Consider the following 14,113-nt stretch of genomic DNA (forward strand, 5'->3'; position numbering starts at 1 on the left):
ATACATAATCATGTTATTTAACTGGGTTGTTGGTCTGTAATATGGAAGATTCTATAGCTTGCCAAGTTGCGCGAGCGCCGGGGGGCGTGTAGCAATTAATGAAAATCCACGACTGATGCACCTCACTTCCCCTCACGCACGATTTCACACCCGCACAGTCTTTCCCCCTCCCCGTCGCCCGCATATCATGGGAGTGTCATCAACGAACTTGCCAAGCTATAGTTCATGAGCTCAGTAGGCCTAGCATACGACTAACAACATACCTCGTGAAGACAAATAAACTTTCAACTAATAGGGGCACAATTGGTAACACTGCTATCTCTTTCATTGCATTGGGATGAAAGAGATGGGTCTGGGACAACTCCGCCATTGACATTTTGTCTATTTTCTCTTCACAAGATATGTCATTAGTCGCATGCTGGGTCTACAGGAATGCCAGTTTTATTCATAACCATACGTCTCAAACTTGTGTATGTGATATTCATGGTGTGTTGGACAAAATTATGACAGAGGCGAATAATGGTGTTGGGGTGTCTTCTTTCCAAGTCACCTTACAGACTTCAGTGTGTCCGGTAATAAAGCCCTCTGAAAATTGTCTGACAAGGTTACCACTTTTGATTTTAAATCTTTCTCTATATATTCTACAAAAGTTGGCACTGAGAAACCACAAAAAAACCGGCGATTGATATAGGATACTTTGAACATGTCTTAGGATATGTTGCATGTTGCATTGTTGCATTTGTACTAATATCGTAATAATCAATCAGATTTAAATTTATTTTTTGCACAGGTGAACTCAACGAACGCGTCCATTGCCAATGCGTACCCGTCCAGTGTCACACTCACACAGTATCAGCCCATCATTAATTCCTATCAGGTGAATATATCATTTAAGCTAATCTAATGGATGGGCCATTATCATCATCATAATATCAACTGATGGACGTCAACAGTACATGAGCCTTTTGTAGGGAATGGGGATGATGACTAGGTTTGAATATATTGATTTTTATGATACATTCGGGTAAATAGGGTCAATGTTAACTAATTTATACATAAAACACAAAGATTGACTGGATATTTGCAAAATAAATGAGATTATAAAATATCAAAAACTATTAAAAAATTTTTATCGTAATTAGATGAAAATTTATACAGTTTTAGCTTCCTTACATTAAATGTGACATTTTTTAATATTTGAACTATAAAGATAAACGCACAAATAACAAAGATATTAGTAATTTTATTTGAACGCGCATACAAATCTAACGATCATTACATTGCCTATGACGTCATTTTTTCGAGCCATTTTGTATGGGGCGTTTTTCAGGGATCCGCGGCAGCGCCGCAAATCTGACTCTTTAAATCCCTGTAGCTCCGAAAGTAATGATCGCAGATACCCTGTTCCTTTTACAAAATTGCTTTACTATTAGTATACTCTTAATTTATATACAATTTAAAAAACTGTCATCATCCCTATTCTTGTTTGTCCGATACTGACCACTCTGTGCAAGCGGGTTAGTCAGCACAGAGCTAGATATCTCGCTCTTGTGTCGCTGCTGGTCGACACCGGCCTGTGTCATTTAATTAAACCCTTTTAAAAGGCTTCCACTGAAAACCAGCGCTGCAGCTAGCTAGTGGGGGTCAGTTATTTGGTCAGTGCGCTTTTCTTTTTCTTTATATAATATAAAGTAATAGTGTTATAATTTTATATAAGTTTTTAGTGACCAAATAAAAATATTTTTCTTTCTTCTTTCTTTCTTAATAATCTAGCCTGTGGGAATGGTTATACCGCGATTTGTTGTTCACCAAAGCCTCACCAGTCCATCTGCAGAGTGCACCGCGAGCAGGTGAGGTTGGCAGTTGGGGAGACTGACTGGTACTAGCCTCCTCCCCCTTACAACATGGATGGGCAAAACAACTTTTCTACTTTCTTGGGACTTCCACACTTGGCCACTAAATTTGGCCATTGTGCTTAGGTCCATTAGGTGCTGATCCCCACTGGAGTCACTCCAGTCAACCGACAGAAACATAGCAGGTCATGGGGCATACATTATATTAATAAACATTTTTGACAAACAAACTCTAATTTAATAAAATACTTCTATGTGGATGGCAATCAGTATGTTCGTCTGTATGTTCACCAGCAACAAACGTCATCGACGTCGGCGGTGTCGGCGGCGGCGTACGGCGGCAGCGCGCTGTACACGGCGGCGCCCTACACCGCGCCGCCCGCGCACCCCGCCGCGCCCTACCACCACCCGCCCAAGCACCACAAGGAGACCGCGCAGCAGCCGCAGGTGAGACGCGCCCATCACCGTCGTCTACAGCTTCTCTGGAGGGGAGACAGACAGGCAACGGCGGTGGCATAACCGCAAACGGTTTCTTCAATACTCTCCAGTTACCGACTGGCTGGCTACATCTTGTTGGGTGTAAGGCTGTAATGTTGGCTGTAGGTCTGAGAGATGAGCGGAGGCTTTAGACCAATTATTGTATAGGACCTGCCTCGCTAGACGTTACTTTTCTGTCAAAGTATATGATCAACGATCTAATGCGATTATAAAAACTATCTCTATAGAATCGTTGTTAACTAGTTGTAATCGTGTTTATCAGTTAAAGAGCTCCGAAAAATACCTTTTCGTGTAATTGAATTTTATAAAAAACGGGCAATAACTTCTAGCTAATCAAAGCTCGTTTTCCTCAGAAAATGACAGACAATTGTGTTCGTGACTATGAGTGCGATACAGGTCCTTCTATAATTGGTCTGAGCATCACATAGAAGAAAGAAGCCGCTGCACTCGTGTACAAAATTATACTTGTCATCATTTGGTAATACCTATCCAAAAATTTATTTCAAATTAAATTTAACTACTGTCTTTGTTAGTAACGATCTTACGATGTTTTTTTTTTTTAAATTTGGTTATGTATTTCCGCCATTACAGTACGACAACTCAGTAGCGTCGAGCAACAGCCTAACGAGCACGTCCACGACGCAGACCTCCACCGCCAAGGTGGCGACCACGACGGTGAGCGGCGCGGTGAACTCGGGCGCGTCGTCAGTGTCGACGGGCAACTCCACGGCGAGCGCGGCGAGCGCGGCGGGCTACGCGAGCGGCGCGCTGTACGGCGGCGCGTACGCGTACGACGAGCAGCTCATGCGCAGCGGCCTGCCGCACCACATGGTGAGTGACGTCACCTCCATTCACTCACTCACATCACTAGTCCGTTCGCTCAGCCAGATAACCCAGTGGAACGGAAAAACATCGTGAGGAAACCTGCACACCTCGCAGCAGTGAGCCGAATATGGGTTGATAATGATGTTCCCCCCGTCCCCCACCCAATATTGCTAGCGTGTAGAAATTCGTCTTTTTATCCTCTTTCAGCTGGTCAGCCCATCGTGTTGGTGAGCGGTCCCTCGGTTTTTCCCGTCAGTGTTGCCTTAATATTAATGTTGAGTACCTCCACCAAGTATATGCTCTTAATATTGGTGGGTATGTTTAAGCAACCAAAAAAATAAACGTCAGATAAGGATAAAGTGGATTAGTTGATAGCCAAATGGCGTGCATTTCGAAAATCTAACGATTTGACCGTTTTGTAATGGAATCAGAGTATCCGGGCCACAAGTATGGTTTAATTTTCTACTTATTTTGAAGGAAATAATGTCAAAAATAATCGTTAATATTTTCTGATAATTCCAGTAAGCCAAAGTAATCAAAATTGCCTTTATTTCCCAGCACTGAAAGCGAAAAAATGTATATACACATTATATTTCCTATCATCTAATCTACTAAATCTAATTGGTCCCCATGGCGCTTTGGTAACTGCAAATTTAGCATCCTGGGCTCCCTTACTATAACAATAATTGAATCCATGTACTGTGTATTAATGAGTGTTTAAATTGTCAGGGCGGATACTACGAAGTGGGGTACGGCACGCGGGAGGGCACCTTCGGCCTCGGCGCCGGCGAGAGGTTCGGACGGACGGACGCCGCCTCACCCCAACAGGTAAATTAAAGAATATATTTTTTGCTGAAATATTGCTAATATAATACTAACTGAAAATGGCTATGTAGTTAGTCTGTACGCCGTAGAAGTAGGTGCGAGAGGATTACCAGCAAAATCTCTCTATAACTTGCTTAAAGACCTTGGCCTCTCTAGAAGTGCACCTAGTTCTATATTAGAACGAGTATCCAAAGCTGCTCTAATAGGATCTTACCAAATTTGGATAGGTAGGGAGAACAACACGAGCAGAGAAGAGGAGTGTTGATCGATTGTCAAGGAATTCCTTAACCTAACCTACATCCAGTAGTCACAAGTCCTGGAATTTGCTTGGTGTTTTTCTCTCTAACGCGATGGACCCGGCACCTGCACGGTGAATCCATGAAATGCTAAGATATTCGTCTCAACATAAAATTTAAAAGTTTTAAAAACCCTCGAATGTCAAGAAATTATTAATTACGCTCTCGATCAATTCATCAATATTCTCTTTCAGTGCGCTTTCATTTGAGTCCCCACTCGAGTAACTTTTAACCCCCAGAACTTGTAAACAGCTCAACCAATTTTCATCAAACATATCTAAGAACACTCGAACATAAGTCACCTTTAATACAAAAAAAAACTAAACTGAAATCGCTTCATCCGTTCGAGAGCTAAGGTGCCACAGACAGACAGACAAATCATACTTATAGCACCCCTCTTTTTGCATCAGTGGTTAAAAAGGGATGAAACATAGCCTAGATGTTACCCAGTGAAGATAAGAATTTTTAAAATCGATTGAGTAGCTTTAGATCATATTATGCAATACCACCATTGACCACATTTGCAGTTCCGCTATGATTACATTTACTTTAAAAGCAAATAAATGCCCTAGCACGCCGGCAATTCTGTTTCCGTGAAATTCTATCTTTTACAAAATCTGCAAGTAATGTGTTAAACTATATTGCAGCCGTTATTGATGAGTACTGTTTACCAACAAGCAAATTAAAAATGAGGGTATAAATCACTAGTCATTTCACACCTAATAATAATTATGATTAATTTATTCTTAAATAAATGAAAATAAATTTAATTAATACGCTTGGAACAATTAGATATGGTTAATATATTTTACATAACATTTTATAAACAAACAATACATAATTTAAAATAAATAAGTTATGAAATGACGTGCGTTTTCTACCTTCATTTCTAATTTCTTTGTTGATTAACAGTACTCATCAAGAAAGGCTGTAGTATAAATTATAATCTATTTCTTTTGCCAATTTCAACGAAATCGGTTTAGTAGTTGCGGTTGTGAAGTAACAAACATACAGTGATACGCAAACTTTCACCATTATATTATGAGTGTGATTGAAGTATTGTTATTAACAACAATACACATTGCAGGTGCCTGCCGCGTTGCCGGGCTACACGTACTACGCGTTCCAACCACCACCAAACACATACCAGTATGGCGTCCCATACCATGCCACAGCGGTAACTATTCATTCATAGTATATATTATTATCCTCCACTACTGAGGCCAGCAGGTTAAAGATGAGCTCCAAGATGTATCTCGCTGTCTCTTTCGTCCCATCGCAAAGATAAAGAGAGCGATAATTTTGGCTATTAGTTGACATTTGTCTATCTCTTGTGTCGAGATATGTGGAGCTATTAATTGATTATGAAACACAGCTACAACTTGTTTTGACTGTAATGATCATTACAAATTGTACATTACTTTTTTAGTTCTTTATTATCTTTCTTATTTGTTTGATGTACAATAAACTATTTATTAATTGTACATCAGATTGTAATGATAATGACTAACTGGCGGCTATGCTCTCCAAAGCATGGGAATTATGCCAAGTTTCTAAATATAATCTAATACTTATGAATAATGAGCTCGTCCCAGGACTCAAATTCCTCTATCTCAGCTATCAGAATTTCGAAAAAAATTATCGAAAAAAATTTCGTAAATAAATAAGTTGATCGTCTCATCAAGATAAAGCTACTCACGAAAACTTAACTTGTTAGTAATCAGTTATAAAAAATGTTCTACGGATCCCTGACTAATACGCGATTTTGTTATCATTAACCCATATTCGGCTCACTGCAGAGCTCGAGTCTCCTCTCAGAATGAAAGGGGTTAGGCCAATAGTCCACCACTCTGGCCCAATGCGGATTGGCAGACTTCACACACGCAGAGAATTGAGAAAATTCTCTGATATGCAGGTTTCCTCACTATGTTTTTCCTTCACCGTAAGACACATTATATTTAATTTCTTAAAATGCAGATTTTTTAAATGGACCGGATTCGAACCCACACCCTCCGGAATTGGAGGCAGAGGTCATATCCACTGGGCTATCACGGCTCTTGTCAATAGAATAATAAAAAAATGTTAATAATAATGTTAACTTGCAGTACGGTGGTAGTACGGGTGGCGTGGGTGGCGTCGGGGGCGTGGGTGGCGTGGGCGGCGTGGGCGTGAGCGCGGGCGGCAAGGTGTCGGCCTACTCGCAGCAGCAGCAGCCGTCCTACGACGCGCAGGACTCGTACAAACCAGGTACTGATTGATGCTGATGCATAGCATTTGCAAATTCAACCTTAAACTCAATTCTTAAAGTTGAATTTGCTCTGAATTTGGGATTTTATTGAATATTGGATTATATTTAAAGGCCTTTAGGTATAATTTTCTTTACCGATACTTCCAAAACTGTCAAAGCAAAATTGGCCAGTTTTTAAGTGAACTTTTGTGCATGATTGTGCGTCTTTTTATTATAAGAGGTCAATAATGAGTGAATGTTGACCTTCCAGGCGGCCCGTACACAGCCAACGCGAACAAGTCAGGCGGCGCCGCGTCCGCCGAGCTCTCGACTGCTATGTACGCGAAGACTCACGTCACGCTCAACAAGGTTAACGTGAGTAGCTACATCATTACAGCCAGTGGTGTGCATAACATTTTAATTAGGGTATGCACTATAGAAACAAATTGTTTAAAATGAAAAATTCAAGTACATGCTACTTGTCTCCTCAGGCTAGGCAGGGCCTTTTCGCATCTATAAAGTGCAGGCCACTGTTTACAGCCTCATCGCCTCTGTCTATATCTATACTAATATTATAAAGAGGTTTGTGTTATTTTCCCTACTTTGTTTTAATGGGTAAACATTTTAGTATATAAAGATTTACAAAAAAATGCATATATAATTGGGTTCAGAGTTGGTTATAAACGCTCACCGACTCCACTAAAACGGGATTGTATACTGATAAATATTATTAACAATTTTATTTTTAAATAATTATTGTGTGTGCGTAACTTTAAACATGACCACATTTTCCAGAGTTACGAGAAAGCCGGGTTCCACAGCGGCACCCCGCCACCGTTCGGCGCCGGCAGCCACATGTACATCCCCGCGCCGCCGCACCACCACCCGCACCACCTCGCGCCGCAGCAGCACCAGGTAACGCCACCACTCACTGACATTAACATCATTACCCACTGACATCTAACACCACCACTCACTGACATCTAAACACCATCACTCACTAACATCTAAACACCACTGCTCACTTACATCACACGCTATCACTCGACACCACCTCTTAACTGACATCGAATACTACCACGCACTGACACATTTTTTTTTTTTTTTTTTTTTTTTTTTATTCTTATCTCCTCCTTTCCTTCCTGGTACCGCAGTTTACGTGCATTACTTCAGGAAGGGGGTGGTCTATCACGCTTCGATATTTTCTTTCTGGCGATCCCATTCGTCTCTCACGCGTCGTCCCATAATGTAATGCAGCATTTTCGCCCCGTTAGCCCAGGCTTCCTTGTTCTCCAACATATATGGCACTAAGTTTGCTTTTGTCAGAGGTTCACCGCCTTGGCGTGCGTTACTTCTTTCCCCTTCGAACTCCATGCACTCAAAGATTGCGTGGTTGGGCGTGTCTACTTCTCCGCAATATGTGCAACATTCACTGTTTGCTTTGCCTATCGCGTGCAAGTAAGTATTAAATACTCCATGTCCGGTTAATGCTTGTGTTATCAGCTTATCCACCTCTCCATGTTTTCGTTCAACCCATTTCACTAAGTCTTGAATCAAATCCCTGGTCCATTGCCCTTTCCCACTTTCAAGCCATTCTGTTGACCATTCTTAGAGTGTTCTTTTTCTCTCCTCCTTCGGAGTTCTTTTGGCCTCCCTTTTGTATAGCCTTGCTCTTTCTGTAGCTAATTTGTCGATAGGTATCAATCCTGCTATCACTAGCACAGCTTCTTTAGATACTGTTCGGTATGCTCCACATATACGGATAGCCAGGCGTCGCTGCGTTCTTCCAAGCACATTATTATATTTAGTCACTTGAAGTGCTTGGCTCCAAACAGGTGCCCCATACAGCATGACAGAGTGTGCCACTGATGCGAGGAGCCGCCTTTTGCTGGCTCTTGGTCCGCCTTTTCTGGGCATTAACTGGGTAAGGGCTGCCGCTAGCTTTTCTGCCTTCTCAGCTGTTTGCACCACATGTTTGTCAAACCTCAGGCTTCTATCTAGCCATACTCCGAGGTATCTGAGTTTGTCACATGGTTTTATTTCTACCCCATCTATGTTAAAAGTGAGTGGGCCATGCCTTTTCCTGCCACTTAGCATTATGGCTTCGGTCTTTTCCGGTGCCAGTTTTAGATGCTTCCCGATCATCCACTTGTTGATTATGTCCAGTGCCCTGTTGGTCCTTTTCATCAGTAGTTGATCAGTTCTGGCGGCTACAACCAAAGCCAAAAACCACGCACTGACACATAAACACTAAGTACTTGCAATACAAGTACTTGCTAACACCTTACACCACCACTCACTGACATCTAACACCACAACTTACTGACATCTGACACCACCACTCACTGACATCTAACAGAACCACCCACTGACATCTAAACACCACCGCTCACTTACATCAAACACTTACTCCCACTGGCTCAACACCACCTCCAACGGACATCGAATACTACCACGCACTGACATATAAATACCACCACCGACTGACGCGCAATACAAGTACTTGTTAACACCTTACACCACCACTCACTGACTTCTGACACCACCACTCACTGACATTAAGACCACCTCGCACTGACATCTAACACTACAACTCACTGACATGTGACAACCCCACTCACTGACATCTAACACCACCACTCACTGACATCCGACACCATCACTCACTGTCATCTGACACCACCACCAACTGACATTTTAACACCACTGTTCACTTACATCAAACACTACCACCCACTGACACAACACCACCACCAACTGACACGTAGCACCACCTCCAACTGACACACAACACCACCTCCAACTGACGTCTTACACCACCTTCAACTGACACAGCACTGCCTCCAACTGACATCTAACACCACAACCACTGTCACCTAGCTTTAAAACCAAAACCTGACATCATCATTTACTTATTTCTAACACCATTAGTCACTGATACATAACATCACCACCCACTACACCCACAACACCTAACTCTACCACCCACTGACTCCTAACACCACTATCTTCCACTAAATACCAAGAAACCCAACCTTCTTGATGCCAACAGACTGCAACTATCACATGTTTAAACCACTGTACTCATACCTCCACTGTGATACATTATACTTTGCAATCATTACAAAAAAAATACGTGAGGCACTCGGGGACTGCCGCGGTAAAGCTATTGCATACCATTTTTCATCAACTTATGCAATTAATAAAAAAAAAAAAAAAAAAAAAAAAAATGTCTCCACATTGAGCTGGAAGGTTTAATCTGGTTTAATAGGTTTTGTCCCTTAGTGTAAAATGTGTTAATTTAATGCACGGCTTGGGTGTTGGGTTTTTGTTTTTGTTACGGAATTTCTTGAATCGAAACTATGCAATAGTTTATCGCCAAAAATACCAAAAACTGACGACCCGGAATATATTACTAGGTCTAGTAACATCTACAGTAAATATTCACAAAAACAATCAAATCATATTGTAATAGTTTTTGTCCCTTGTGAGTAAAAAAAAAACATTTCCAACTTTCACCATCACGTTTTATTTTCTCTTCAATATTTTCTTTTATGTAAAAAGACAATTGTACAGAATTATACCCTTATATTAGTTGTATGTATTGTAAAATATACGATATTAATAAACAAACTCTTACATTCAAGAGTTCACACATATAAATAGCATGTGGTTTTGTTCTAGTGAATTTTGATTTCTATTATTATATTCTTAGAGTTTGCTTTCGTTTGTAGATGGATGGTCGGGTGAACAGTAGTCATAATAGGCGGGTAAGTTATACATATTATGTGTTTATTTTGCACTTGTATCGGTTAGGGTTGCCAATTTATCCTCTTTATTGATTTATTAGATCTGTCTCTATTTTTTTTTTTGAAACTTTGATATTACAAAGTCCATCAGTCCGTCTGAAGCATTGTCTAAGAATGCTGATGATGTCGATATTTCCTTCGGCTTTTAATGTATATCAATTGAACATTCGTTTTGTTAAAGAATGTTTACTTTAGTTTTGTACTCCCCGTGTGCGTTCCCACTAAAATATCGTCTAAAAACAGTGAACAGATACATTTTTTTTTCCAATAGTTTTATGTATATAATCCTTTTCGCCATGTTACAATTTATCTTAACTTATTTTTTAATGTACAGATACTCTGTTACTATCAAATTTCTGTTTACAAGCACTTTTGAAACTTCAAGTTTGACTATTTACTTTTTTTATTATATGTATTGAGTGGATTACTTTTTGGTTTTAGTTACAAAACCTTCAATTTATACTCCTGATAATAAATGTTTATATCAATGTTGGCAATCCTAACTCTGTATGTACACTCCACAATGTTTATTTTTATAATATGTATTATATATTTTATTATTTATAGTGTTACCCGCCTTGTAATACAGCATGCGAATGTGTACATTTACGCTATGTATGTGATATTAGACCGTATATATTGTAGGTTAGACTTATCCTAACCAATGTTATGAATACTAACTTGAATTTGTTATGATTCACGTCTGAACTATTTGAAAAATTATCATTAAAGTTATACACGTCATCCAGTTAACTGTACCTGAGGGATAGAAATATTACTTACTTGGTAGTTCGGCATTAAATTACTGTAAAAACTTATTCGAAAGCAAATTATTCATAGCTAGTTTTTTGCTAGTTACCTAGCATGGTTAGTTTTGATGTAATCTAAGATGGAAGCGGGCTAACTTGTTAGAAATAGGATGAAATCCACACGCCTTTCAATATCTACACGACATCGTGCCGGAACATTAAAATTCTTGGCGGTAGGTCTTTGCCGGTTAGTTATAGTTTGGCAACTTCATTCGTAACACTCATGATGGTCAGCGCGGGCCGGGAGCGTGTAACGATGAATTAAAAACCCACGACTGATGCATCTCACTTCCCCGCACGCAAGATTTCACACCCGCGCAGTCTTTACCCCCGTCGCCCGCATATCATGGGAGTGTCATCAACGAACTTGCCAGACTAATCTTTAGTGTTAATAGACAAAGTAAGCAAGAGTGTGAAGTACAAGGTAACGGGTTGTTGCAGGAGAGCGGGTCGGGCGCGCGCACGGGCGCGTCCAAGCCGACGGCCAACAAGCCGACCTACTCCTCGCAGTCCTACTGGGCGCCCAACTAGTGCTCTGCTGCTCACTCGGTAAGCACAACTGATTGATCGCGGCCGGGCCAAAGCAAGTAGTGGCGATGTAGTAGTAAAACTGCATTAAATTACACTGTAATTAATACGCGTGAAATACAATATTTCACAATTCCCGCGTATGTGTATTTTTTTGGGATGAAAATTAGCATATATATGCTGTTCCATAACCCATCTGCGCATTGTATTTTTGACAAACAGTAAGAATTTTAAAAGCTTGATTATGTTTTAGTTATGTGTAATATACTTGAGAAAAAAGCGGTTATTTTGAAATCACAGACAGACACTTCAATTTTATTTTTATGTATTGAATATTGATATTACTAAAAATGGAACCAATAAACTTGCTGTGTGGCAACACCACATTTACTGCCACTATCACAAAAAATTGTCATTATTCATTAGATTATTAAAGTCATGGTGGAAATTCGGGTAATAATTACCAGACAAATTACAATAAATATGATTTATTTAGATGAGATTACATACAGCGGCCTCATTCTTTTTGTGTCGCAAAACTTCTTTACGAATGCTTGACGTCTTGAGGAGTAAGGTGTTTGTGAATGTTACGAAAATTGTAGTAGGGCGATGCGTGCTGCCATCTACCGGCACAGTGAAGCAGTGTTTGTTATTTTAAACTACCAGTAGATGGCGTCCTAAGAGAACTTTGAAACAATCCCTTTTTAACCGACTTCAAAAAGGAGGAGGTTCTCAATTCGGTCGGTATTTTTTTTTTTATGTATGTACACCGATTACTCAAAGACGCCTGGACCAATTTCAAAAAATTTTTTTTTGTTTGAAACGAATTGTCCCCATTTGGTCCCATTGCCATCATGTCAAAATCTGATGATGGCTTAAATTAATACATCACCGGCTTAGCACCGCCTTCATACTGATCAGCAGGTAGAACATATGTTATTTTTCACTTTTTAGTTTAGTGGGTACGTTTTTAGGTTTTGAAGTCGGTTGTATTTTTTTTATTAAAATTTTTATTGTACACTGCAAAAACCTGTTGCAGTTATGTTATAGGTGGCACTTTTATTTTTGAAAGAAATTTTACTTCAGTCGTGTGGTCTATTTACACACGCACACTAGTTTTTATTTTATTTTAAAAATATTCATAATAAATGCTTCACTATAAATTGTGTATTTTGTTCGCAGGCTCTCAACACAAAGATAGACACGTGTACATAGAAGGCGACCGCTACCCTCAACTCACCCGCCGACCGGTTCGGCCGAGCACGCTCCGGGCCCGGCACGTGCCCGCTCCGGGCTCGCGCACGCGGCTCTCACCCACGTGTAATCATGTTGCGCACATCCACCGCGCCGGAGACACCGACCCGCCCTGGGAGACTCCTTATTTAATAAAGCGCACGCGTGCGCCCGATTAGCTCTCGTTAGGATCCTCGTCCGCGGCGTTCCGACGCGTTGCTAATGTGTCAATTTGTATCGAAGTATTTAAAATAATAATAAATAATAAAATAATTGATAGTGTATAGGTCGGATTGTAAAGAACTCATTAACTAAAATAAAAAAAAGTTGAACGCGATCGAACGCCGCGCGACTGCTTAGTTATGTTATCGGTGACGCAACCCCCTGTATAAAGAATAGCGCGTGTGTGTGTGTGTGCGCGGTGTCTCGTGCGTGCGTGTGTGCGTACCCTTTTTATTATTTTTTAGTGAAACTTGTAAGAACTCGCCCCTCCTGATTCTATGTTATGTGCGTGATATATTATATAACTATACATTATTACATAAAATAAAAGAAACAGACAGTACGTGTATCAATTTAAAACGTGTAACTGATATTGTAAAATAAAATGAAAGGTAATTGAATGGAAAGAAATAATGGTAAACTAACTTTGTTAATATGACTTGTTTTTTTTTTTAAATCCCTAGTGTATTCATGCGGCGGGGCGCCGCGTCTTTTTTAGTATACATTTATATGGCGCGCTGCGTGTCGTGTCGACGCGAGATTAGGTTAGTTAGCTATTATTGGGGTCGTTGTAAGGCGGGCACACACTGGGGCCAAATCGTTCGTGTTCCTGCAGCTCTCTGTGTGTCTCGGCTTAACCTCGCCGCGCCCCGCCGCCTTGGTGTAAGTCCACTCCGTTAGGTTACTATTCTTTTGTTTAAATAAATTAACAGTAGTGCTACATTTGTCGTTATATATAATAAAAATAAATTATGTATTGTATATGTATTGTAAGCGTTTGGTGCGCTATGCGCGCCTGGACTTTTTGTATTTAGTTGTCATATTTTTTGTAATTATTACGTATTATTATTAAAATGGCGCCATAGTTCGTCGACTGTAATTGTAACAACGTTTAATATTAATCGAGGTCTTTTTTATCGTGAAAGAATGCTGAGATGATCTCGCGGGCATTGCAAACTGTGAGGGAAATACACATATTGGAACATGA

The 14,113-nt window shown here is 40.3% G+C and overlaps 1 protein-coding gene across 6 annotated transcripts in view; it reads left to right on the top strand.

The window, feature by feature from the left end:
- The window catches only part of LOC112053596 (protein lingerer), a 37,250-nt gene extending 23,137 nt beyond the window's left edge, over window positions 1-14,113 (top strand). For 5 of the 6 annotated variants that reach the window (XM_052885412.1, XM_052885417.1, XM_052885422.1 and 2 more), the window contains 11 exons: window positions 791-877; window positions 2,148-2,300; window positions 2,943-3,182; window positions 3,906-4,004; window positions 5,385-5,474; window positions 6,403-6,544; window positions 6,796-6,899; window positions 7,320-7,439; window positions 10,259-10,294; window positions 11,584-11,691; window positions 12,853-14,113. In XM_052885412.1, coding sequence (XP_052741372.1) covers window positions 791-877; window positions 2,148-2,300; window positions 2,943-3,182; window positions 3,906-4,004; window positions 5,385-5,474; window positions 6,403-6,544; window positions 6,796-6,899; window positions 7,320-7,439; window positions 10,259-10,294; window positions 11,584-11,673 — 1,161 coding nt within the window. In that variant the 3' untranslated portion in view covers window positions 11,674-11,691; window positions 12,853-14,113. The remainder of the gene's footprint in view (window positions 1-790; window positions 878-2,147; window positions 2,301-2,942; window positions 3,183-3,905; window positions 4,005-5,384; window positions 5,475-6,402; window positions 6,545-6,795; window positions 6,900-7,319; window positions 7,440-10,258; window positions 10,295-11,583; window positions 11,692-12,852) is intronic. The other variant, XM_052885428.1, reaches the window with a different exon arrangement.

Source organism: Bicyclus anynana, chromosome 2, assembly GCF_947172395.1.
Source record: "Bicyclus anynana chromosome 2, ilBicAnyn1.1, whole genome shotgun sequence".
Classification (NCBI taxonomy): domain Eukaryota; kingdom Metazoa; phylum Arthropoda; class Insecta; order Lepidoptera; family Nymphalidae; genus Bicyclus; species Bicyclus anynana.